This window comes from Vespula vulgaris, chromosome 8 (assembly GCF_905475345.1).
Source record: "Vespula vulgaris chromosome 8, iyVesVulg1.1, whole genome shotgun sequence".
Classification (NCBI taxonomy): Eukaryota; Metazoa; Arthropoda; class Insecta; order Hymenoptera; family Vespidae; genus Vespula; species Vespula vulgaris.
In genome coordinates, this window is record NC_066593.1 from 1,954,774 (window position 1) to 1,980,662 (window position 25,889).

General features: G+C 27.8%; 2 protein-coding genes across 4 annotated transcripts in view; one reads left to right on the top strand and one right to left on the bottom strand.

The window, feature by feature from the left end:
• Nucleotides 1-6,599: 6,599 nt before the first annotated feature.
• LOC127065469 (homeobox protein 13-like) overlaps nucleotides 6,600-25,889 on the bottom strand; it is a 90,705-nt gene continuing 71,415 nt past the window's right edge. Inside the window, exons 6-7 of the transcript XR_007782056.1 lie at nucleotides 18,087-18,147; nucleotides 6,600-6,938 (exon numbers count right to left, since the gene is read on the bottom strand). The gene's annotated coding sequence lies outside the window, so the exon portion shown is untranslated. The remainder of the gene's footprint in view (nucleotides 6,939-18,086; nucleotides 18,148-25,889) is intronic.
• Nucleotides 20,431-24,367, top strand: LOC127065504 (protamine-like protein). 3 transcript variants are annotated; one of them, XM_050997943.1, is made up of 4 exons: nucleotides 20,431-20,725; nucleotides 20,804-21,130; nucleotides 22,657-22,791; nucleotides 23,754-24,367. In XM_050997943.1, the coding sequence occupies exons 2-4, from the start codon at nucleotides 20,928-20,930 to the stop codon at nucleotides 24,049-24,051; spliced, it is 636 nt and encodes a 211-aa protein (XP_050853900.1). In that variant the 5' UTR covers nucleotides 20,431-20,725; nucleotides 20,804-20,927; the 3' UTR covers nucleotides 24,052-24,367. The 3 variants fall into 3 exon arrangements, with proteins under 3 accessions (XP_050853900.1, XP_050853901.1, XP_050853902.1); XM_050997944.1 differs by having other exon boundaries at nucleotides 20,808-21,130; XM_050997945.1 differs by having other exon boundaries at nucleotides 20,858-21,130.

The following is a 25,889-nucleotide window of genomic DNA, read 5'->3' on the forward strand; positions in this document are numbered from 1 at the left end:
AAAGAAAGAGAAAGATAGAGAGAGAGAGAGATAGACAGACAGACAGAGAAAAAGAGACAAAGAGAGACAGAGAGACAGAGAGAAAGAAAGAAAGAGAGAGAAAGAGAGAAAGAGAAAGAGAGAGAAAACGATGCGTATATCGAACGGAGAATGAGATCGCGCACGCATAGCCCGAAGAGAGGCTCGTCGATGACTGAGAGGAGTCAGGGCAACGTTGCTCTCTCCTCCGGGCGAAAAACGTTGAGAGAAGAGGGTTGAAGGTACGTGGTATCTAGACCGGGGTAAAACGAGGGGAAAGAGGAAGAGAAGCTGGAGGAAGAGGTGGAAGAGGAGGAGGAGGAGGAGGAGGAAGAGGACGAATCGACTCGGTTGGTTATACTGTATAAGGGGATACGTCCACGTGCACCAGGTAGCACGTTTTTCGATCACGTGTACGCAACCCCCGTTACTACACCCCTTCTCTTTTTTACTCTCTTTCTCTATATATCTCCGTAGACGTATATGTAAACGTATATAGATTGATATATGTATATATTTGTGTGTTCGAGCGTGTGTATATGTAATACGAGTTTGAACTCAAAAGGTATGTTTAATGAACTCGATTTTTGAACGATTTTCGAGTCGATATTGTTTGGATATTAAATTTTCTCTTTATTCCTCCAGTTTGTTCTTTCGTGGGTTTCTCTTTTTTTTTTTTAATTTTCTACACTCGCCTCTTCCTTCGCAGATGTATTTTTAATTGATAGTAATAAGGCCGGACTGATCGTTTATTTTTTTTTTTTTATTTTTTAACTTCTCGAACCCTTCCCTCGCACCCTCGACACTTTATCGTCCTGTTCTTTACTCTGCACAGTTTGAATGGAGGAAAAGAAAGGAAAAGAAAAAAAATGAAAACTAAAAGAAGAAGAAGAAGAAAAAAGAAAAATAGAAGAATATTTCAATGAAATCATAGTAGTAGTAATAGTAATAGTACTAGTAGTAGTAGAATAGTAATAGTAGTAGTAATAGGATATATAAGAATACGCAATGCGATAGAATTCTTACGCGTTTACATCGTCCGCCATATTTCCTTTCGTCTCGTCGTTATTCCGAAAGTATCAATTATCCTTGCACGTGAGCCTCGATGTAATTATTATGGCGAGCTTTTAATTATTATCAAGAGATAAGATCAAACGATGACACGGATGACATCGAAAGGATTTGCTGTTTGCGTTGTTCCTTGCCGTTGGCCAATAACAAACAACGATTACAACGTAACCATGTCCTTTTATATTTCCTTTATTTTAATCCTTGCTATTTCACTTCTTTTTTTTCTTTCTTTCTTAGTCGTATTTTTCTTTTCTTTCTGTTTTCAATAATTATTTTTTTTCTTTTTTTTTCTACTCTCTGACACATACATTTAAGCTTTATCACATTGATTAAAACACACATATATATATATATATATAATGTCAACTGTTATAGTAAAGTTACAAGTATTATAATGCCAAAGTTCTTATTTCAATTTTTTAATGCTTTTTTTTCTTTCTTTTTTTTTCTTTTTGCATAAAAATTGGTCCTCCCTCGTGTAAATGTCAGATATAATTTTCTATCTCTATCTCTTTCTCTCTCTCTCTCTCTCTCTCTCTCTCTCTCTCTCTCTCTCTCTCTCTCTCCCTCTCTCTTTAATACTAATTACATAAATTATATATTACCATAGGAATCTCTCCTGAATCTACATTGAAAATCTAATCGTATTGCAATCATAATTATATAATTTTTAACTATTTACACACGAGTCGAAGTGATTACGTAAAATCTTTGGAAAGAGCAGTCCACCTTCGATTTCTCGAGTATTGTAGTATATACCTACTAACAGACTTTGATTGGATTTGAAATTAGAACGGTATTTCCATTCTCTTCGATTTTTGTTTTCTTTTGCAAACATCTAACATCGCAAATAACTTATTCTCTTTTTTTTCTTTCTTTCGTTTCATCGATCGTTTATGAACATCATATATATACATATATATATAATTGTTCTAATAATATCATTTCTATCTAATCTTCTTTATTATTCCAACGATCATTATTTTTCTTGATCGTTTATGAATATCATATATCAGTGTACATAAATAATTGTTTTAACAATCTCATTTGTGTCTAATCCTCTTCGTTATTCCGACGATCATTATTTTTTTTTTATCGAGTATTGTTTTTCTTCCTTTTTACTTTTTTTTTTTTTTTTTAAAATAACGATTCAAAAAGGATCGTGCGATCCCCGACCTTCACCGAAAGCTCGTCGACTGTAATTATTCTTCGATCGCATTGCAATCTTCTAGTATGGTGTAATAGTGATTTATTTCTATATAGTCGTTACGATAATTATGTATGTGTATTGCATACGTGTGGTTCCTATGTCTGGCGATAATTATGAATACACGTTGGATACTTAGTTAGATGAATAAATCAGATATTCCGTATGTCTGAATAATCTCAAATTAAAAACTATACGTTCTTTCACGTAGACATGAGTAATTTTTTTCTTTTTTCTTTTTTTTCTTTTTTTTCTTTTTTCATTTTTGCTTATCTACCAGCCTAAACCCTTCTATTCGTAAGATTAGTATCGAAAATATGTTAGAATGTTGTATTGGTCAATAAAATTTCATTAGATTGTATATATATTTATTTATGTGTACATTTATTAATTAAGATGATTGTTAATACAAAAATTTATATATATATATGTACGTAATCATTTTATTATAAACTATAATAAAATTTTATATTTCATACTCGAGATAATATTTTAAATTATTAACATATTTCTACGATATTTGAAATAATCAAGTATTTATAATTATTACGAATTATAGCAGTTGAAAGAAAATGTCTTCAGATTAAAGAGTTTAGAAAGAAAGAAAGAAAGAAAAAAGAAAAGAGAAAGAAAAGAAATTATTAATATATCGCAATATTTTATTGAAAGTATATAATGAATAAAAAGTGTATACATTAGAAAAATTTTATATGTATATACACACAGCCAGGAACATTATAAAAGAAAAGAAAAAATAAAGGAATGAAATAAAATAAAATAAATATATAAAAACTTGTTTAAAAATGTTATACGTATACATCTTTACAATCTTTTAAACAAAATATTATATGTATATATAATATATATATATATACATGTATGTAAAATTATATATATAGCCATTGTTCTTTCGATCTAATATCAAAAAATAATTCTGAACGAAAACGTCGATAGATCGACGTAACATTTTCATACTCTTCTATGTTGTATTTACGTTGTCAGACATATACGTATACATTAAAGAGCGAATGATCCGTGCATGAGATTATACTTCGATATACGGCTGCTTTATTCGCTAAACATACGTTTACGCTTGTCGTAGGTCAGGTCAGTAGGGGTCAATGTACCTTTCCTTATTCGAATTTCATATTCTCTCATCCCTCTTCATTCTTCCTATTCGTTCTAGTTACATTCTTTCAGATTTTATCGATGTAAAATCGTCTATTATGCTTTCGAAAGCTAATGCTATTATGCGATTTCAATCTCACTTGTTTCTCTCTCTTTCTTTCTCATTTTTCTCAATATCATCAATTATTATAAATAATAAAAAAAAAAAGAAAAAAAAAAATTCCGGAAAGATATCACACGATCTCAACTCTTTTATTTTTCTCACTCACCATCGATTGTTGTAAATGATATATATATATATATATATATATATATATATATATATATATATATATCATTTAATATAAAGATTTAATATAAAGAAATATAATATAAAAATTTAATATAAAGAAATCCTGAAGAAATAATGTTTTCAATATCTCTGACTTTCTTTCTGGATTATTATAAAAAGAAAAAAATTTTTTTTAACGTGAAAAAAGATATGATCTCAATATCCTTTTCTCCTTCATTCTCTCTTCTCTTCACTCGAATATTAATTATAAATAAATAAATAAATAAATAAATAAATAAATAAATAAATAAATAAATAACACAAGAAACGAAAAGAAATGCAAAAAAAATAATCACGTAATTTCAATCAATCTCTTTCTCTCTCTCTCTCTCTCTCTCTCTTTCTCTCTCTCTCTTTCTCTCTCTCTATCTCTCTTTTTCCTCAATCATCGATTATAAATAAAATAAAAAAAAAAAATAATAATAATAAAAAAATGAAAAAAAAGAAGAAAAGATAAAAACTAATAGACCTTGATTAACTTCTGTAAATAAACATGTCATCTAAAGAATGATTAATAAAGCGTTTTATCCTTTATAAAAATGACGAAGAAAAAGGAAGAATGTGATCCTATCTTTTTTCTTCATCCAATAGATATATAACTAATTACAACTAATTACATCAAAAGATACGATCGGTCACGTTTTCGTACACGCTGATCGATAGCATAATAATAACAACAACGACAACAAATAACAACATTTTTACATTAATGTAAAAAATTTCTACTATAAATAAACTTGACGAGGTACGAAGAAATATAATTAATGAGAAATAAAAATAAAGACGAGAAAAAATAATATATATGTATACATACATATATATATATATATATATATATATATATATATATAAAATAAAAATGTCTGAGCAACAATAAAAATAATAATAACAATAATATCGACAACAACGAAGAACAACATTTTTATATTAATGTAAAAAATTTCTACTATAAATAAACTTGACGAGGTACCAAGAAAATTAATTAATGAGAAATAAAAATAACGACGAGAAAAAATAATACATATATGTATATAAATAGTGATATAAAAAGTAAAGATGTCTGAGCAACAATAAAAATAATAATAACAACAACAACAAATAAAAATAACACCGTGACGAGATGTAATGGAGCCTGTTTTGCATAGCTGACTCGTAGTACCTCATTGTTAGCCTTGAGCGAAGAGGGCAAGTGCATGAAAGAAGGCGGAGTGGAGGAAGAAGCGAAAAAGGGTCGAGAAAGGGCGGGAGGGAGGAACGAACAAAAAAAAAATGAAAAGAAAAGAAAAACATTAAAGAAATAAAGAAAAAAAAAAAAAAAGAAAAAAAGAAAAAAAAAGTCGAGCTTGGATAGGCCGAGTCGAAAACTAATGTGGAGATTGCGTGTTGAAACGAAGCGACGAGTGCATTCTATTCGTTCGAGTATTGCATAAGAAATTTATTCGCGTTAAATGTCGGATGACTTAAGTCGTTTCTAAAAAGTTGATTTCCTTTCTTCGTTTTCTTTTTTTTCTTCTTCTCTTTTTTTTTCGGTGTTTCTTTTTATTTATTTATTTTTTTTTTCTTTTTTTTCTTCTTTTCTTTTTCTTGTGCGAGAGGGAAACATCTACGTTAATTATCTGTATATTCTGTCGAATGGTAATATACTGATGATTAATGACAATTAAATAAATGAAAATATGATTGTTAATAAATTAAAAAAAAAGAGGAAGAAGAAGAAGAAGGAGGAGGAGGAGAAAAGAAGAAAAAATGAACAAAATGTTAAAAAATTTATCTATTAAATTTGAGCTTTTTAAGGATTATGATAATTGGATATTGTCTTTCTTTCTTTCTTCTTTTTTTTTTTTTTTTTAATTTGTCGAAAGAATGTAGTAACAATTGTTCAATGAATTTACTACATTTATAAAATTGTTATCTACGTATTACTACTTCATCAACGTTAATATATATATATAAAAAGAAAAAAAAAAAGAAAATGCTTTTACATTCGACGATTTTTATCCTTAAAAAATATTTCCTCGTACGTCGATTAAATTTTATTAAATCATCTATTTATTGAATTAAAGACTATAAATCACCCATATAATATCTAATCGCATCTATCTTACTATTCTAAAATAATTCAACCGATCTCTTTGATATGAATTATTTTATTTCATTTTATTTTATTTTATATACCAATATCTATCATAGTATTATATCCTATCTCAGAATTCTGAATAAAGTTTACTACCCCTACCAATAATTGGGGACGAACCGACCGACTCACCCTCTCTCTCTTTCTTTCTTTCTATCTCTCCCTCTACGTGGGGTTAGACTTGCATTGATCGAACGAGACATAGATTCACGTGGCATTACACGTGATAATTCACCACCAAACAAGGTCGACACGTGGGAGTTCGTTTTCATCGACGTCTACCCTTCTCTCTCTCACCCTCCCATCCCCTCTCTCTCTCTCTCTCTCACCCTCCCATCCCCCCCTCTCTCTTTCTCTCTTTCATATTCGAACCAGGAAGTTTATTCCTTCCATTTTTATTCGAGATATTTATACACGAATATAGCAAAAATTATCTTCATAATATAAATCGACAATATGCTATATATATATATTAATGTATGTATGGAATAGTATATTGTTTATCTATATCGCATTAATACATACATGTATATATGTATATATATGCATGGATGCATGCATATATGTAATTATGTATATATGTATGTAGGTACGAATGTATGTATATATGTACGTAGGAATATACAGGGTGGAAGAAAAGTTTCCAGGTGATAATAAAAATCGATCGCTCTTATCCGAGACTGTTCTAGAAAAAAATTGTTTGCTTCCTTTTTATTTATTTATTTATTTATTTATTTTTCTTTTCTCTTTCAATTCGTGCAACTACAAATCTTGGTACTTACGGTTTTCTAAGAAATTTTTGATTACCTATACTTTATATACGTACGTATATAATCGAAATAATAACTTTGTTTATTCATAATTCGAATATATTTCTCGGTCTCTCTCTCTCTCTCTCCCCCCTCTCTCTCCCTCTCTCTTTCTTTTTCTCTCTTCCTCGATTTTAACATGGTTCGTCGCAACGGAAAACGTATATCGGTCAAACGTAATTTCATTCTTCCTGTTGTGCATTGGCTCTGGTCAAGGTTCCCATATTATCTTTCTTTCGTCTATATTCGTTCGTAGATAATTTTTCCATCGTCGTTCGTGAAAAAAGATCAAACGAAATTGTAGAAAAAAAAAAGAGACAGAGAGAGAGAGAGAGAGAGAGAGAGAGAGAGAGAGAGAGAGAGAGAAGAAAAAAAATGATGAAAAAAGAAAAAAGAACGATAGAAATATAAGAAAAAAAGAAAAAGATAAAAATACAAATAAAAATAAAAATTGGGATTAACAAAAAAAAAAAAGAAAAAAAGAAATAATAAAAGAAAATTAAAAACGAGGGAAAGAAGACAAAGCGAATTGATTTTATTATTAATTGCGTTGACAGTAGCATTATGACGTTGAGATAATTTATAATACATCCACTTTGAATTCCTTTCTACGTCGATAAATTCTGAAATAATCTTGAAGGATGACTAAGAAAATATACTTATGTATGTGTATATTCGATCCCGAGAGTGATGGGAATCAATTACGATTATTGTTCCATTCCATTATTTCCGCCGTGTCACGCATAATTATCCCGAGCGCATCCGCGTGATATTTTCTACCTTATTTTTATCCGACCTTATATTTTTAGACAGATAGATCCTTTCAACAATCGAAATACATAATTATGTATGCTTACGTCAGAGAAATTCTTTATTTGTGATCAATATATATATATATATCTTCGTGTCAAATTATTCGATTCGATCGAATAAGTAATATTCATTGAAATATATATGTACATATATATATAATACTGCAATTTATTTCTTTTTATTTTATTTATTTTATATTATTTATATTATTATATTTATATATTTTATATATATATATATATATAAAACTTTCTTTTGTAATATTTACTATTACTAATTCAATTTTATAATACTGAGAAATAAACAGAAATATTAATTCAAAAAAGAGAAAGATAATAGAAGAAAGATAATCAATTAAATATGTGTCATTTAAATTCGAACTAACGATTTATTCAAATCGATAGCTATTGTTAATAGTAGTAGTAATAGTATTAATAGTATAGTAGGCAGGTACCACTTGTATGAAGAAAACGATATCACTGTACGATATATCATGGCGTTCGACAAGGATGTAGAAATACTTTGTGATTGCCGCAAGGACAACGGATACTAGTTGAACACAAAATAACTACTTAATCTATGTGATAGATTAGTTGTCCCACACGATTAATTTCCTATCGTGAATGATACCGTCTCTATTTCTAACTATATACATATTTATATATATGCATATATATTCTATGTACTATATACTATTTAGTATATAACCAGTATCAAGATATAACAGTTTTCTATTTTTGCACTTTGTAACGTTACATAAAATGCTTCATTCCTGCAAAGATGTCTCACCTTGTTTGATTTTTAAAGGGAAAGTTACTTTGACAAGAAAAAGAAAGAGAGAGAGAGAGAGAGAGATTAATTCAAAATTAAAAACATGATTTTTTTTTTTTTTAATAATAAAATAAGATTTTAGGGAAAATATACAATCCTATCTCTTTAAACATATGTGTGTGTCTGTGTGTATGTAAGTTTCATAAATGAAATGTGACAATAGAATATATCCAAATATATACTATAAATAAGAAATATATATCGATCATCATAATATATAAACTAATCAATATAATAAAATAATGAATATAAACGAAACACATTTATTATTGTACGATAATAAAAGAGCATAAAAATAAATAAAAAGTAACAAAAAAAGAAAAAGTCGAAAAAAAGGAATGAAAAAAAAAAAGATATTAACGTACAATTCTAACGAAATATTTCATTTCGACAAATTTTTTTTATATATCAAAAGAGAAAGAGAAAGAAAAAGAGAAAGAGAAAGAGAGAAAGAGAGAGAGAGAGAGAAATATTAGCCCAAACAAAAAATATAATTATAATTTGTAAAAAGTTTTCAACAGTAGTCCGCTCGTTCATTCGTTAGTAAAAATAATTCCCACTTTCATTTCAAACGCGTAGAAATTCTAATATAGAATGTTGGGCGCTGTTAACGTAATCATTAATTAAGTTCTGGACAGAAACAAGTTGATCCGTTTGATATTTGCCGCTCGGTGGTAGGTAAGCAAGTGAAAACATGTCATGTGTTCGATCAAACGGGCATTTCTATCGAATTAGATAGATATATGTGTGTGTTATTTTCGATATTATCGTGTACGATACAAGAAATAGATTTTCATAGAGAAGTATAAGATGATGGACATGGAAAAAGAAAAAAGACGAAAGTAAAACAAAGAAAAAAAGAAAAGAAAAATTAAAAAAAAAAAAAAAAGAGAAAAAAGCTTTCGAAGAGATTAAAATAATATAATATGTAAAATAATAATAATAATAATAATAATGTTTAATTATATTTATCAATTATATATTATTATATATTCGTAATGTTGATTCAAACGAAAAATGTCTATCATGATTATTATGGAAGTATACGAAAAAGTGGTGATTAAAAAAAAAATAAATTAATAATAACAATATAATATATATATATATCTTTATGTATAATATATAGATAAACACACAATATGTTATTTTATATTATTAAAATATTAATCTCCAGAAAATCTTTCGGATTCAACGTTGAAAAAAAATTATCGATTAGGAAAATATACAAATGTCTTACGTGCGACATTAGAAAGAAAAAAAAAAATAAAAGCAAAAAGATAATAATATATTAAAAATAAAAGAAAAAAATAAGAGAAATATAAAAAACAGCGGGAACGAACAGATAAATATAATAGACATGCCTCGTCATCATCGATTTTAATTTATATGCTAATAATTATCGAAACAAGCTAATTAACTCCAAAAACAAAAATTACTGTGACTCGAGTTACTTTTATTATACATAATACGTATATTGTATACATATATACATACACACATGTACGTGCATACACGCATATACTTTAATACAAAGTACTGTGTTAGATCGAACATTGATGAAACTCGAGTGAATGAAATACCTTGAATGCATTGGTTTACGCAACGACGAAATGGTGATGTGTAGGAGTCACAAGAAACGATATATATATATATATTATATATATATATATATATATATATATATATATATATATATGTAGATGGAGAGAAAGAGAGAGAGAGAGAGAGAGAGAGAGAGAGAAAGAGAGAGAAGAGAATCGAGCATCTCTCTGTACATGCACATCACGATGGTATTGTTCTACGATAATTGTGTTTCCTGGCCGCGATTCTTTTCGCATTTTTTCCTTTTTCGTATTTTTTTCTCCTCCTTCTCCTCTTTACCCCTACCATACCTCATCTTCATATCATTTATTTTTCGCGTAAGAAAAATTTGATTTGCCGATTGAAAATATTTTTATCAATTCTGTATCGATCGATTGTTGATAATGATATTACTTAAAAAAAAATATATATATATGTTTATATTTATTAATTGAAGAAGAATTATATTTGTATGATTATTTAAAAACAGATATATTAATACAAGATTCTATCGATATGTTAACAAAATTACGAATTTATTAATAACGATAATATATGTATACATATGTATATATATATATATATATTTATGAAAAAAAAAAAGAAGAAGGAAAGAAAAAGGAAACCAAATAAAAAAAAAACTATGATTGAGATTACGATAATAAAGAAAAAAAAAAGAAAAGAAAAGAAAAGAAAAGAAAAATAAAAAGAAAAAAAAAAGAGAACAATTTTTTCATAGACAAATTTGATTTCTGTTGAGATGAATACCTAACAAACATTGTTATTTTACATATACACATACTCGTGTACATGACTCTACATACTTGTGTACATTATATATATGTAGGTACTTATATACAATAGTCGTATCGAACGAAACGCGAACCTTTGAGCCTTTCGCTTCCGGTTCTCCGATCTCTCCGCATTCGTTAAATCGGGTTCCTTGTTGCCGACATTTATGCGAACGAGAAGGCACTTTCGCTCGATTCTAGTAATTCACATGCTCAGTAAGCTCAATGATCGATAAATCCGATAAGAAATTAAATCTTTCTTTATATATGGATAACAATTTTATATATATATATATATATGTTTCTCTTTCTTAAATAATCACGTGCACACATGTTTCTTGATTTTTTTTGTTTTTTTTCTATGTGCGTATATATATATATATATATATATATATATATATATATATATATATATATTTAAAACGCAAAAAAAAAGAAAATAGGATAAGAAAAAGATTCAATCGAGCGAATAATTTTATAGCCGTTTTCATTCACAATTTTCTCTATATTTATTATATGTTTTGATCTCTCCTTGACCATCGTTCTTTCTCACGTGTATGAATATAAATATATATATATAGATAAATAAATATATAAGTAAACAAATTTGCAAACAGTTTCGTATTCGTGCAAGGTCGGAAATCTTTAACGATAAAACGTGTAGCGTAACGAACCGATCATTATATTCGCATTATCGTACTCTTTCAAATTGCATACCGTAAAATCACAATCGACTGTTCTCCTACTCTCTCTCTCTCTCTCTCTTTCTTTATCTCTTTCTCTCTCTCTCTCTGTGTCCACCTATCTATTATTATTTCCTTCTTCTCCGCTTATCATCGTATCCCAATGTTGTTAAAGTGATTTCGTTGATTATCGCGTGATTTATTTATTAATTTTTTTCTTTTTTTATTTATCTCCGCTCTTCTACATTTTTCGTTCTTCTTTTTCTTTTTTTCGTATTTTTCCTTCGCGAATAAAAATAAAAGAATCGTCACCAAGTTGTATCGACGATAATATAAATCTCACCTCGGCGAATCTATTATTTCGAAATGCATTTATTCGGCGTATATACTCTAGTATAATATCGAAAGTATGTGTGTATGTGCATGTGTGTGTATGTGCGTCTATATATCTATGCATCTACGATTAGAACACGTGGGAAAGTGTCGGTGCATAGATTCGCTTGGATGCGCGTACTTCGTACGCGTCCGGTGTCCTTCGCGAACTGCAACTTGCACTATACCGTGTCTATACTATGTACTATTTTTTTTTTCCTTTTTGTTTCTTTTATTTATTTTTTTTTTTCTTTTTCTTCTTCTTTTTTTTTTTTTTTTTTTTTTTGTAGAACTATCTACGAAATCGTATCTCCGCGCGATTCGTTTGTAAAGAAGTGTTTATAAAAATATTTTACTGTCTCTTTCTCTCTCTCTCTCTCTCTCTCTCTCTCTCTCTCTCTCGTTACATAGTAAATAGAAAAATATAAAGAATAAAATTCTTTCATTGTTTTCGATTTCCAATCGCTTTGAATCATCGATGAAAATGAATGTTTTTTGTTTTATTTTATCTTGTTTCGTTTCGTTTCGTTTCGTTTCAAAGGAATAAAATTACAATTAAAAATACTTCTTTTCCTCTCTCTCGATTTATTCTTTTCGTTCGTTCGTTCGTTTGTTTGTTCACATTTTTTTTTTTTTTTTCATTTTCCTTTATCCCTTTCTAAAGGAACTACAAAAGTTATGTAAAAATTTTCAAACCCGAAACAAAGTTTCGATCCGGCGAAGCTCGTTTCCGATAAGATCTTATTAAAACTTTCGAAAGTTCCAGCGAATTCGCGCTTATCTTCAAGTTTCTCCTTCCTTATCTCCATGTTTGCTAGTTCACGTCGATATATAGATGACCCAAAATTTCTTCTCATCGTTACCAGATGCCACCAGAGTCTAAAGCTCGTTCGTGCTGCTCTCTACAGGGCATTGTTTCAACTTCGTCGCTCGTTTACTCCCGCGATCTTTACCATCATCTTTTTTTTCTTTTTAGAAGCAAACTCGTATTTCTTATTCTTTTGATTAACCATTCCATTTCATTCATTTAAATCAAATTAATAGAAGAAGAAGAAGAAGAAGAAGAAGAAGGCAAGAAAAAAAAAGGAATTTTCTTATGTCGATCGAATTTATAATACAAATTTTCTTCTCATTCAAAAAAAAAAAAAAAAGATCTAATTATACAGATAGACGACATATATTTCATTCCATCGATCTATAACAATTGATTCAACAATTACATCTCAACAAAAAAAGAACGATAAAAGCAATTATAAAAAAAGAAGTCCTAACACTTGTTTGATCTTCGAACTTTGAACTTTAAAATTTTTCTCTATTGAAAATCGTGTCCAGAGGTGCTTCGAATTTTTTATAAAAGATCGTGCGTTAGATTGATCGATTATTTTCGATCGGTAAAGAAAAAAAAAAAAAAGAAAGAGAAAGGAAAACGAAAAAAAAAAAAAAAACAAGAAAAAACAGGAAAATACTATTTAAGAGACCTAATTATTAAGAATAGATAGTTCGAGTATGCTAATCGTATCGGACATGCGACTATCGATTTTTTCTCACGATAAATGCGGTACTCGTTTAACCAATAAGTTCCCCACGCTCTCGCCATCTCGGCCTTCTCTCTTATTCCTCCTCCTCCTCCTCCTTTCCCCCCTCTTTTTCCTCCTCCTCCTCCTCCTCCTCCTCCTCTTTCACTTCACTCTTCTCCTTCTTCATCATCACCACCTTCTCCTCCTTCTTCTCCGCCACTCTTCCACATCGTTGACTAACGATTAAGTAATTATTCATAAAGCGTGTCGAATAAATCGTTGGTGCTTATCTAATTGCGCCTAACTCCCATCACACGTCGTTTATTATACTTCGATTTTCCACCTTTTGCTTCGATTCTTAAGGGAGATCTTGCCGCCATTTGTGTATACATATATACATATATACACACACAAACACACACACATATTTTTTTATATTATTTTTTGAAACGTTAATACAATTCTTTTTTGTTTCTTCTCATATTTTTATCAAACTTCGATTTTTTACCTTTTACTTCGATCGTTCAGAGAGATCTTGCCGTTATTTGTATATTAATTTTTATTATTATTTTTTTTTTTTAATATTAATTTTTGAAAAGTTAATACAATTTTTTTTTTGTTTCTTCTCGTATTTTTATCGTACCTCGATTTTTCACTTTGTGTTTCGATCGTTAAGAGAGATCTTGCCGCCATTTGTATATATATTTTTATTCTTTTATTTTTTAATATTAATTTTTGAAAAGTTAAGACAATTTTTTTTTTGTTTCTTCTCGTATTTTTATCGTACCTCGATTTTTCACTTTTTGCTTCGATGATTAAGAGAGATCTTGCCGACATTTGTATATATATTTTTATTATTATTATTTTGTTTTTTAATATTACATTTTCTTTTTTTTGAAACGTTAAAACATTCTTTTTTTTCGTATCTTTATCTTCTCTCCGAAACGTTTAGTTTAAATTTGCGAGGAAGATCGTTAAGATACAGTGTTTCTTCCCTAGTCACCATTTATTTTTGTCTTGCTTTTTTTTTCTTTCCTTACTTAAATACAAACTTGCAACATTTTTAAAGAATTCTATTTTTTTCTTCTAACGACATTTTCATCTCCCTTTATGTGACGTTCTATTTAAATTTGTCAAATATAATATAATATTGTAATATCGTATCCTCCTAGTCGCCATTTTGTTTTGTATCGTTTTTCTTTCCTTTCTTTCGTTAAGTCTAATTGTTTTAACAATTCTTTAAACGATTACTTCTATTTCTTTTTCTCTCGCGTTTCTCATCATTTCATTATAAACAATCAAAAAAAAAAAAATCGTATTGTTGTTTTTACTCAAGTCGTAATTTATTTTTCTTCTGCTATTTCTTTCTTTCTTTCTATCCTTCGTTTCTCAAATAGATACTTATGTATTATCATCATTTTTAAAACTATTTATCTTGCTCTCTCCTCTCTAAATTATTTTCTACTTGTTAGAATTATATTTTTCTTTTTCTTTTCCGTCGATGTTCTCTCAGCAACGAACATACTCCAGAAGCAGCGTTTCTCTTTGTACGAGTAGTTCGTGCCTCAGTGAGAATTAAGTTCGACAGTATATGCAAATTATTATAGGCCTGTACAACTCTTCCTCTTCTTTCCTCTCCTCTCCTCTCATCGCATGGCTTGGCCCGCGTAAACCCCGGAAGGTCCAATGAAATCCAAAGGAACATTTACGTTCGCATATATTCACCCATTATGATCTAATATTTATATATATATGTCAGCTTTTGTATATCAACGAAATTCGTCTTTAAAATTTTCCATGAAAATTTATATAATATAAAATTTATATATATATTTTTTTATATTTTTATTTTACACTAGTCGATAAAAAAATTGTGTGTATTTATATAATTAATATATATATATATATATATAAAAGTATTGAAATTTCTGTTCAAGTCATTCTTAATGTTATTATTATTATTATTTTATACATACTTATTATAATTTTATATATCTATGTATATATATACTTATAACAATAATTATTGCTATTATTAATATTAATATTAATATTATTATTACAAAATAAGAAGTGCCTCGAACAGAACTCGATTTCAAAAGTTCTCAAAACCCGTTTAACACGATTCCTTGTTAAAGCGAGATTACTGTAAAAGTTCCGATAAGAAAATATAATGCAATCAAATTATTCAATGTCATTCGAAAAAATTACACGTTGTATAATAAAATAGATCTATGAAGTAGAGGTTTCACATCGCTTTGTACATAATATACTAGTAACACTTCGTATTATATTTTTGTTTATCTTGGGAAAGATCAAGAATGTAAATGCATAATATCTAATTACTTTATACGCGTTATTTATTATATTCGCATGTATGTCATTTAAATTATTTACGAAATGATACATATGAATTTTTTCTTTTTATTCTGTATTTTTTTTTCCTTTTTATATTTTTCTTTAACGAGCAATATTTACAAAATCGCCGAGCGTAAATTTTACCTAATCGCGATATAAATTTAGACACCGTTGAACCGAATCGATAATTATCAATCCAATAAGTATAATTTAAATGTTTTGCAATTTTCTTGGTTACGACCATAAAATAAAATAAAAGCAAAAAAGGAAAAGGAAAAAGATAAAAAGAATATTAACATTCGCACCGTGGGAAATGAAACGTTAGAGATTATTAGAAATTAAATATTTTATACGCGTTAGACTCGTTAAACTAACCTTATAACATAACCCATCGAATTCTAATACCCAGTTTTATTTTTTATTTCTCATCTTTTTCTTTTTGTTTAGTCGTAATTAAAAGGAAAGTAAAAAAAAATAAAAAATAAAAAAATAAATTGCGGAATTCGATAGATCGAGAGTATATATAATTTAAATAAATTAAATGATTCTCGTTTTGTATCGATTTTACTATCTTATTTCTTTCTAATCATACGCACACGCGCGCACACGAACACACGTACATACATAGATACATAGATACAAAGAGTATGTATTCAAAGTATGTATTTCAAAGCTCATGTTATATGATTACTATTTAAACGATACGATCGCTCGATCTTATCGTATATTGTAATAGCAAGCGTTATATGCCGATCCATCGAATTCCTTCGTTCTTTGCTATTTCGATAATCGAAAGTAATCAAATAAATAAACAATTTCTTATGTTCTTCATTTTCATTTTGTTATTTTCTCTTTTTTTTTTTTGTTTTTTTTATAACACGAAACATATCACAATTATTTTCATATTCACTATAATTATGTGACGATGGTAATAATAACGATGATAAAATCATTCGTAATTTATAATTCATTATATAAAAAAAAAAAAAAGAAAGATTAACAAAATAGACAAACAATTTATATACATTTATATGTATACACACACACGCGCGCACACACACATTCTTTTTTTTTTCTTCAAAAATTAGGCATATCGAAATTAATTACTACGATAATAACAATAATAATAATAAGACTCTTTCAAAATAACTTCGACAACTATCATCGAAATTAAGCAAGGTGTAAAATCAATTAATAATAATTAAAATTAATTATTATTAATAATAATAATGATGATAATAATAATAATGAAAAAAAATAAAAATAATACTAATAATAATAACAAAAGCTACAATGTATCGACGCTTTCACTTTTCTTGATTAATTTAGTTTGATCAGAAGCAATGAATATCGAAGAAACTAGATAGCAGTTCTCGATAGATATCTACTTATCGCAAATCGATATGCACGTTCGCATTTCAAGACAGTAATTACAGTTAGAAAATAGGCGGAGCTCAATCGCGTGTTAAAATAAATGTTTCTATCGAAAGGTGCTTACGTATTTACCGATATATGAAATTAATTATTGCTTTATTCGCGAACTCACTTTTACTTTCGTCTAATCAATTCTAGATCGATCGTTTTAATGAATGGCGAGGTTTATTACGAGGTTTACGAACGATTTATTTTATTCTAAGTCCTAAGATTACGTGATATTTGTTTCCATTTTTTCTTTCATTTTTTTCTCTTCTTTTTACTTTATTAGTTACTTTACGTTATTTTTCTTTCTTTTACTTTTCTTTTTCCTTTTTCTTTTCTTTTCATTTTGATTTTCTAAATACCGTACCAAGAAGTACATCGATCAAATCTTGTTTAGTTCACCATTCATTATCGATCAAGTTCGTAATTCCCTATATTTTCTTTCTTGTCTTTTACGTTTTATTTTTCTTAAATTATTATTAATTCTTGCTTTTCTTTTTCTTTTCTTTTTTTTTTCTCTTAATAACACACTCACTCGACAACACATAGAATGCGCGGTAATAGTCAATTTTATTATGATTAGAAAGAGAAGTGCGATTAGTTAAATAGGATTTTCTATAGTATTAATAATCTGATACGAAGTTTCGAAAAAAGAAATCTAAACAAGATGATAGATCGTAGTTATCGATCGTCGGTATCAATCTCGATCGAAAAGTGGAAGTATCGATCGATAACTTCTATTTTCGCAACTAACACACGCTGGTTTCTCGCGAAACTATTAAAAAAAAAAAAAAAAAAAAAAAAAAAAAAAAAAAAAAAAAAAAAAAAAAAAATGAAAAAATGAACAAAAGAAAATGAACAAAAGAAAAGAGACAATCATTTTGATAACTATAAAAAATGATTACTTGATAAAATGCCATCTGATTATTTATTACTATTATTATTATTATTAGTAGTAGTAGTAGTAATAGTAGTAGTAGCAATAAATAATAGATAATAAATATTAATAATAATAATTTTCACCTAATACCAAATCTTCCTTCCTCTTCCTCGAAACAGTCCATCAAGTAATCTCTCAACTTACCTGGAACAAAAAAAAATTAAACAAAATCGTACAATAATAAACGTCGTGCGTCGATCAAAATAAAACTTGATTAAACAAACAGAAATTAATTTTTTTCGCAAATATTTACATATAGACGCGACCAAGCAAATACAGCGAGGCTAACTCATCTCGATTCATCTAATCTTCCTCTGATTCTATGAATACCAAACGAGTATTTTCACGGTAAGGTAAAGTCAAGCGGAAAAGAACAGTCCTGCGATGAAAAAAAATTGCAGAAGAAAAATTAATGAACGAACGAACGAACGAACGAGCGTTTCGACCTTCGATCTTTGATTTTTAAAGAGAGAAAGAAAGAAAGAAAGAAAAAAGAAAAAAGGACAAAAAAAAAAGATGAGAAAAAATATACCTTGTATTCTTGCTCATCACCTTCGATCTTTAACATTATCGTCGCAACGTAATTGCGCAACGTAATAGTTGTCTCTAATATAAGGGATGGAACAACAAAACTCTGATCGATTTTAAAAATATATATGATAAATCGATCATCAATTTTTTAATAGAGATAGTGGAGTTCGTAAAAATCGAAAATTAATGTTCGGGAGAAAAAGAGAAAGAAATAAATCTCGTAACACGCGAATTATTTAACAATTTATCGACAAAATTGTCAAAGGGACTTCTCGATGCGATCTAATTGTTGAAATAATTTTTAAATAATTGTCTTCTTTTTTATCTATTATTAGGTTGTTTACCTCTTCTCTTTCCCTTTCTCTCTCTCTCTCTTTCTCTTTCTAGATAACAGTGTATAATAATCGATAACAATTACTAATTAATTATCTAAAAATAAACAAAACAAAATAAGATATATATATATATATGTATCTTATTTATAATATATTATATACATATACATATATATATACAATAAAATACATACACACACACATACATATATTGGTGAAAAAAATCATGAGACTTTGTTGAATGAAAATATATTCGAATAAATTCGAAAGAAAATGATTAGATCGATTCTGATCGATTCCGATCAACTGATCGATGAGTTAGATAGCGACAGATAGATGGATAGATAGATAGATAGATAAATAGATAGATAGATAGAGGGAGAGAAAAAAGAGAGAGAGAGAGAGGGAGAGGGAGAGAGAGAGACGGAAGAATAACTACTACTCTATATTTACGAAGGCACGAGAGGAGAGAGATGTTCATGACGTCACAGTCCAAAGGTCTGACGCTCTCCTGGTGTCATTTGGTACTCTGTTTTATTTCTGCACGAAGTGTGGTGAGAGACAAAGAGAGAGAGAGAGAAAATAAAAAAGAGAGAAAGAAAGGGTGAGAGAGAGGGAGGATGATCGAGAAGAGCAAGAGAGAGAGAGAGAGAGAGAGAGAGAAGAGGTTCAGTAGAAACGCAGCATTAAGGCCGCAACGTGCTATATAAACTATTATTAGAAGACTTATCCACGTTGACCACTTTCCTTCTAGAAACCCTAGTGTCGGTAATGATCGACCAAATGATTCATCGAGAAAAGTTTAAACGGAAAATAAAAAAATTAGAATGTGAAAAATCAATAAAAAAGTTGTGTATATATAGATATATATATACCTTTTTTTAATAAAAGAAATATATATTTATATGCAAATATGTTTGTTCGTTTTTCCTTTAATTTTTTTTTCTCTTTTTTACATGATTTACGTGCGTCTGTATACGTATACGTATATAGATGTATATAATAAAAATTAAATGCAAAGTCGCATTCGCACTGACAGACATATATATACGTTCGTTCCCTTCGAACGATCATTAAAAACTTACTTATGTTATATTAATTTATTATGATGTGTAGTTGGTAATATTAAAAGCAAAGCTGATTCAGATTAAATAACATTTTATAATATATGTATATATTTTCTATAAGAAAATTTATATATTTTATATATTCACATAGTAAATATATTTTTATTTTGTTTACATAGGAATATAAGAAAATTTATATAAATTGTCATTAGTGTCTCTTCTTCTCTTCTTCCTCGTTTCTTTTTTTTTTTTTCCTTTATTTTTACAAAGAATTTATTATTGTATGAAATGTTAAAAAAGAAAACGAAAAAGAATAAGAGAAATATTTGAATTTCACACCGGTAGATCAACTTTTGTATAATTTTGGATATAATTATTAATGCAACCCAAGCGATGAATGACAATATTACGATGTCTATTGTTAATGGATGTAATTTTTCAATTTTTTTCTTTCTTTTTCCCTCATAGATTTCAAGACTTTCGTCAAAACAGAACACAATGTAGGAACTCGAAATATCGAACAGCTGATAGATAAATCATGTGGAAAACAAATACTTTCGTCGCTAGGATACCGTCTTGTTTAAATGTGGCAAATAAAAATTTTTCGTGTCCGATCTGATTAAATATAAAAATTGTCGATATAATTATAATAGAAGGAAATAAATAAATAAATAAACAAATAAAAGCAATAACAATATATTAAGAACGAGATAAATTTTTATTATCGTGAAAAAATGCGAGAGAACCAAGGAACCTGAAAATTATTTTTTAATCCTCGTCTTCATTCGAGTAAGTCTCCTACGATAAGCAAAAAAGAAAAAAAAAATAATAATAATAGTAATAATAATAATTTCCAATTTTTATGAGGAAGCAAATCTCGTAGAGGAAAAAAAAATATTTAAGAAAAATTAAAATTTAAAGAATAAAAAAGAGGGAAAAAATCAATGACATACGAGTGAACCGATAAAGAAAAGTTATCGTTAATATCGTCATGAGCGGAAGAAGGAGACCAAAAATCGAGGCTCTCATTGTGAACGCGATACGTAAACTTCAGGACGCACAGGGATTGACTCCTCGAGAAATCAGTAACTATATCACTCAGGAATATGACGTGCCTGGAACGGAAATTAAAAAGCAAGTACATCTTGCCCTTAAACGTGGCGTCTCCTACGGGATCCTTCGGAAATATAAAGGGTATGAATTTTAGGTTTATTTATAATAAGAGAAAAAAAAGGTATAAATATCAATCGAATTTTTCTTATCAATTTCAATTTCTCGATTACTTTCCTTTCTCCTTTTCTTTTTTTTTTTTTCTTTTCACAAATATTATATTACTTTTATTTAATTTTTTTTCTTTTCTTCTTCACCTCTTCACTGCATCAAATTCTACTCTTCTTCCTTTTCTCTCTCTTTTCTTCTTCTTTTTTTTTTTTATGACTTCATTATGACTTCAGATTACGTTATCTTCAAGGAATTAATGTTTTCAAAAGTTTTAGATAAAATTCAAATTGACATTGTGTATACTGTAATTTTATATAGGGTAACATTGTATATAACGTAATCTTAATATGTTCATATTTATCGACAAAAAATATGTGTATATATATATATATATATATATATATATATATACATGTGTGTGTGTGTATAAATTCAAGTTTTCTTATCTATTTTACAACTCCTCGGTTAGTTTTTTTATCACAAATATTATTTTATTTTTTTTATTAAACCGAATCTTACTTCATATTTTTCTTTTCTTTTTTTTTGTTTTTTTCTTTATGACTTCAGATTACGTTATCGTTAAGGAACGAATAATTCCAAAAGTTTCAGATAAAACTGGGTTTATAATATCGCGTATTTCAATTGACATAACTAAAATCTTGATGCATTCATGTTTATCGAAAAAAGAATATATATAAAATCAAGTTTTCTTATCGATTTTATTTTCCTCGATTAGTTCCTTTATCTCGAATATTATTTCATTTCATTTTATAATCTTCTTGATATTTTTTAATTTATCACTTTTCTCTCTCTCTCTCTTTTTTTTCCAAATCTTACTTTTTCCATTTTTTTTTTCTTTTTTTCTTTAATGACATCAAAATTACATTATCCGTGAGTAAATTAATATTTCCAAAAGTTTCAAATAAAATTGGATTTATAACTATCGTCATAACTAAAATTCTAATGCATTCATAGATATCTTTGTTTTCGCGGTACGAATATAAATGAAATCAAATTGGAAGTAGTTTTTGAAATTTTAATTTGATTTTCGTTTGTCTCTTTTTTTCGATTATCCCATGAGGATTGTCTCTCACTGAGAGTGAAAAAGAGAGAGAGAGAGAGAGAGAAGGAGAGAAAAGTTTGCTTATCGCAAAGTCTGATAACGTTATCGGTTCGAAAATAATATAGCGTTTCGAGATTCGATAGGAACTGACAGTTAACCCACTTTACTCACCAGAGATACGTATTTTTATCGATTTGAAAATAACAATGGCTGTTTCTAGCGCCAAGATGATCACTGTGTCCTCTTTTTTTTCCTTTTTTCTTTCTTTTCTTTTTTTCTTCTCATCTTCTGCTTCCTTTTTCCTTTTTTTTGTTTTACATCGAAATAATTTTCAAGAAGGGAGAAACAGAGGATGCAATTTATACAAATAAAAAAAAAATAGAAAACTTCATCGAACGTCCTTAAAAAAAAAAAAATAAAAAATTTCATTTTATAGAGGATACTACACTTGCAATCAGGATTTTCTTAAAAAACAGCCGATAAATAGGAACGAGATAAATGAGTTTTCATGTCCACCAAAACGACGACTATGCAGACCGAGAAGACGACAATCGCGAAGAAGATGTAAAAGGTTCGAACACCGTTCCCATAATTTATCAATTTTCACGATTTAAATACAAAAAGATTTTAATCCGGGAAATTTCTGAGCTCTGAAAATAGTATTCTGAATTTAAAAGACTTGTACGACTGAAAAAAAGCGGAATTTTTAAAGAAGATTATTACGTTAGTTTCGAAAATGTTAAAAATCAATATTGAAAATTTCTGGAGCTCTAAAAATGTTCCGGATCTTTAAATTTCGATAGGATTGAAAAATATTCGGTTAAAGAGTGATCCTGCTTTATCAATGCTTACGATCGAAGCACAAAATTAAAAACGAATAAAAAATAACAAAGGAACTAATATAGAAAATATATAAACTTTGAAAAAGGAACAAAGAAAAATTTCTAAATTTTGCCGACCATCAAATTAATGTCTCAAACGTTTCTCCAATAATTAAAATATAGATACTGGAGATATATATATATATATTATATTATAAAAATGCTTAACGATACTGAATTCTACTTTTCCTTGTTTTTCTTTTTATTTCTTCTCTTTCTGCTTTTTTTCTTCCTTTTTCTTTTTTTTTCTTTTTTACAGTTGCAAGGTTCCAACAAAGCGCAACGAATAAATTTTCACAGTAATGTGAAAATTAGAGAAGCAATAAGAATTTACGATCGGAAATTCAAAAAAGAAAAAATAAAGAAAAAAAAAAGAGAAAAACAATGAAAGAAAATAGGGAAAAAATAAAAAAAAATAAAGAATAAATCATACGAATGCATTCGCATTAGCATGAGATAATAATAATTTACGATCGAGAATTCATAAAAAGATTACATACATTTAATACATATATATATATATATAAAATATATATAATATGTTACTACATTTATAATATATATAATATATATTATACACGAAAATAAATAAATAAATAAATAAATAAATAAATAAATATATAAAGATTTTTAACGAACCCATTGACATTAGAGTTTGTCGAAAAATACAACGAAGAAGATCTGCATGCAAGAGGAGACGGCCTAGAAGAAGAAGTGTTTGTAGAAGAAGGAATAGAAGTAGAAGAAGAAAGAGGTCGGGACGAAGATGCGGTACCTCGGAGTTTAACGAAATGGAGGCAATATCGAAACAACCGAGACCGAACAGTGGAGACGACGATGACAACAACTCAAGAAACGAGAGCATAAGCGATAGATCTAGCCTGACAGATCCGGATGGATCTATGCAAGATCCACGACCGAACACACCGCCTAGCACTCATATGGAATGATCAAAATATTGTAAATCGATTTTTTTCGATTCGAAATTATTTTTCGAGAGAAAATTTGAAGTTGCATTGGTAACGATATTTCCATTTTCCATTTGTTCTTTTTTCTTCCTTTTTCTTTATCTTTTTCTTTTTTTGTATTTCTCTTTTTCCTTTTTTATTATTGATTTTTTTTTTTATTTTGTATTCATTTATTTTGGTAAACATTTTTCTATTGTTCGATTTTTTTTCTCCTTTTTTTTTTCTTTGTTATTACCCTTTAATTTTTCCTTTCTTTCCTTTTTTTTTTTTTTGCTTTTCGAGGATTGATCTATTTATTCTTCCGACAAACATACACGATCGTGTTGATTTATAAGATATTTTATTTATATATACGAAAGTGCGTTTACAAAGGAATAATAAATATGTTTTCGTTTTTAAATATATTTATTGATAAAATGAAAAAAGAAAAGAAAAAATTCTTTTATATATTGTAATTACTAAATCAATATGCAATTAATTAACTTATATAGTTATTTATAAATATATTTGCTTATATTACTAAATATATACGCACATACACACAAATGAATTGTCGTATGATTTTTATTGTTTAAAGTTTCAGTTATATCAAACCTTCACTCATTCATATATATATATATATATATATATATATATATATATATATATATATATATATATATCTCGGATATTAAATTTAATAGAATTTATTCCTATTATTAATAGATTTAAATTGTATCCCTGTGTTCAATTAAATCTGTGTTCGTTGAAAATTTCCATTGACGATATATATTCTCACGAAATGATTTTTTCATAATCGTTATCGTTATCCGCATTGAGAGACTAGACGTGGCTCTCTACCTGCAGATATTCTCGACGAGTCGATAAATCAAAACTTCTTGTTTCATTTTTTTTCTCTCGAGATAAGATAAGTTAAGAATACGTGTCGATAGAAAAAGAAAAAGGCAAAAGAAAAAGAAAAGACGAGAAACAAAAAAGAATATATATATATATATATATGTACGATTATTTACAATTAATTATCTATATAAATAAGATGATGTACTTGTGTGCATTCATAAAAAAAAAAATGAAAAAGAATAAAAAAAAAAGAAAAAGAAAGAAAGAATTCAATTCGCAATTTCACTCAACTAATTGACACCGTGGTTTTTTTTCTTTTTTTTTTTTTCTAAAAGAATTTCATCGTTGTTTATCTTCCATACTTCAAGATAAATATATATATATATATATATATATATATATATATATATATATATATGTATTGATATTTACAAATATAATATGTCGACGCGAGGACTTATCACAATCGATGTTTCACATTTTAAATTTGTTCTTGAATATACGACTATTCAATATCTCGATTCGTTCTAAACACCGTGATTAATCAGAATTGATTTCGAACTATTAATCATTTCTCTCGACTTGTATTTGTTGTTGATCAAAAATCAATCTGTCCGTATTTGTTATTTCGGGTTAAGAAAAATTTTTAAATGATTTCAAAAACACACACACAACCTTTGTCTTTTATATATACCTATATACACACACACACATAATATACTATAACTATACGTGAAACAAATATATATTTGATTTATATATCGATACTAATCTTTATTTTCTTTTTTTTTTGCTACACACACACATACATACATATTATTTGTACGAGAAAAAAATAATATATATATATAATATATAAATATAATAGATAAAAATAAATAAATAAATATATATATATAAATATATAAAAGAAATCTCGAATAGAAATTCGATTGAAATTTCGACTGTGATATATCGAACATATCCAAAAAAAAAAGTTT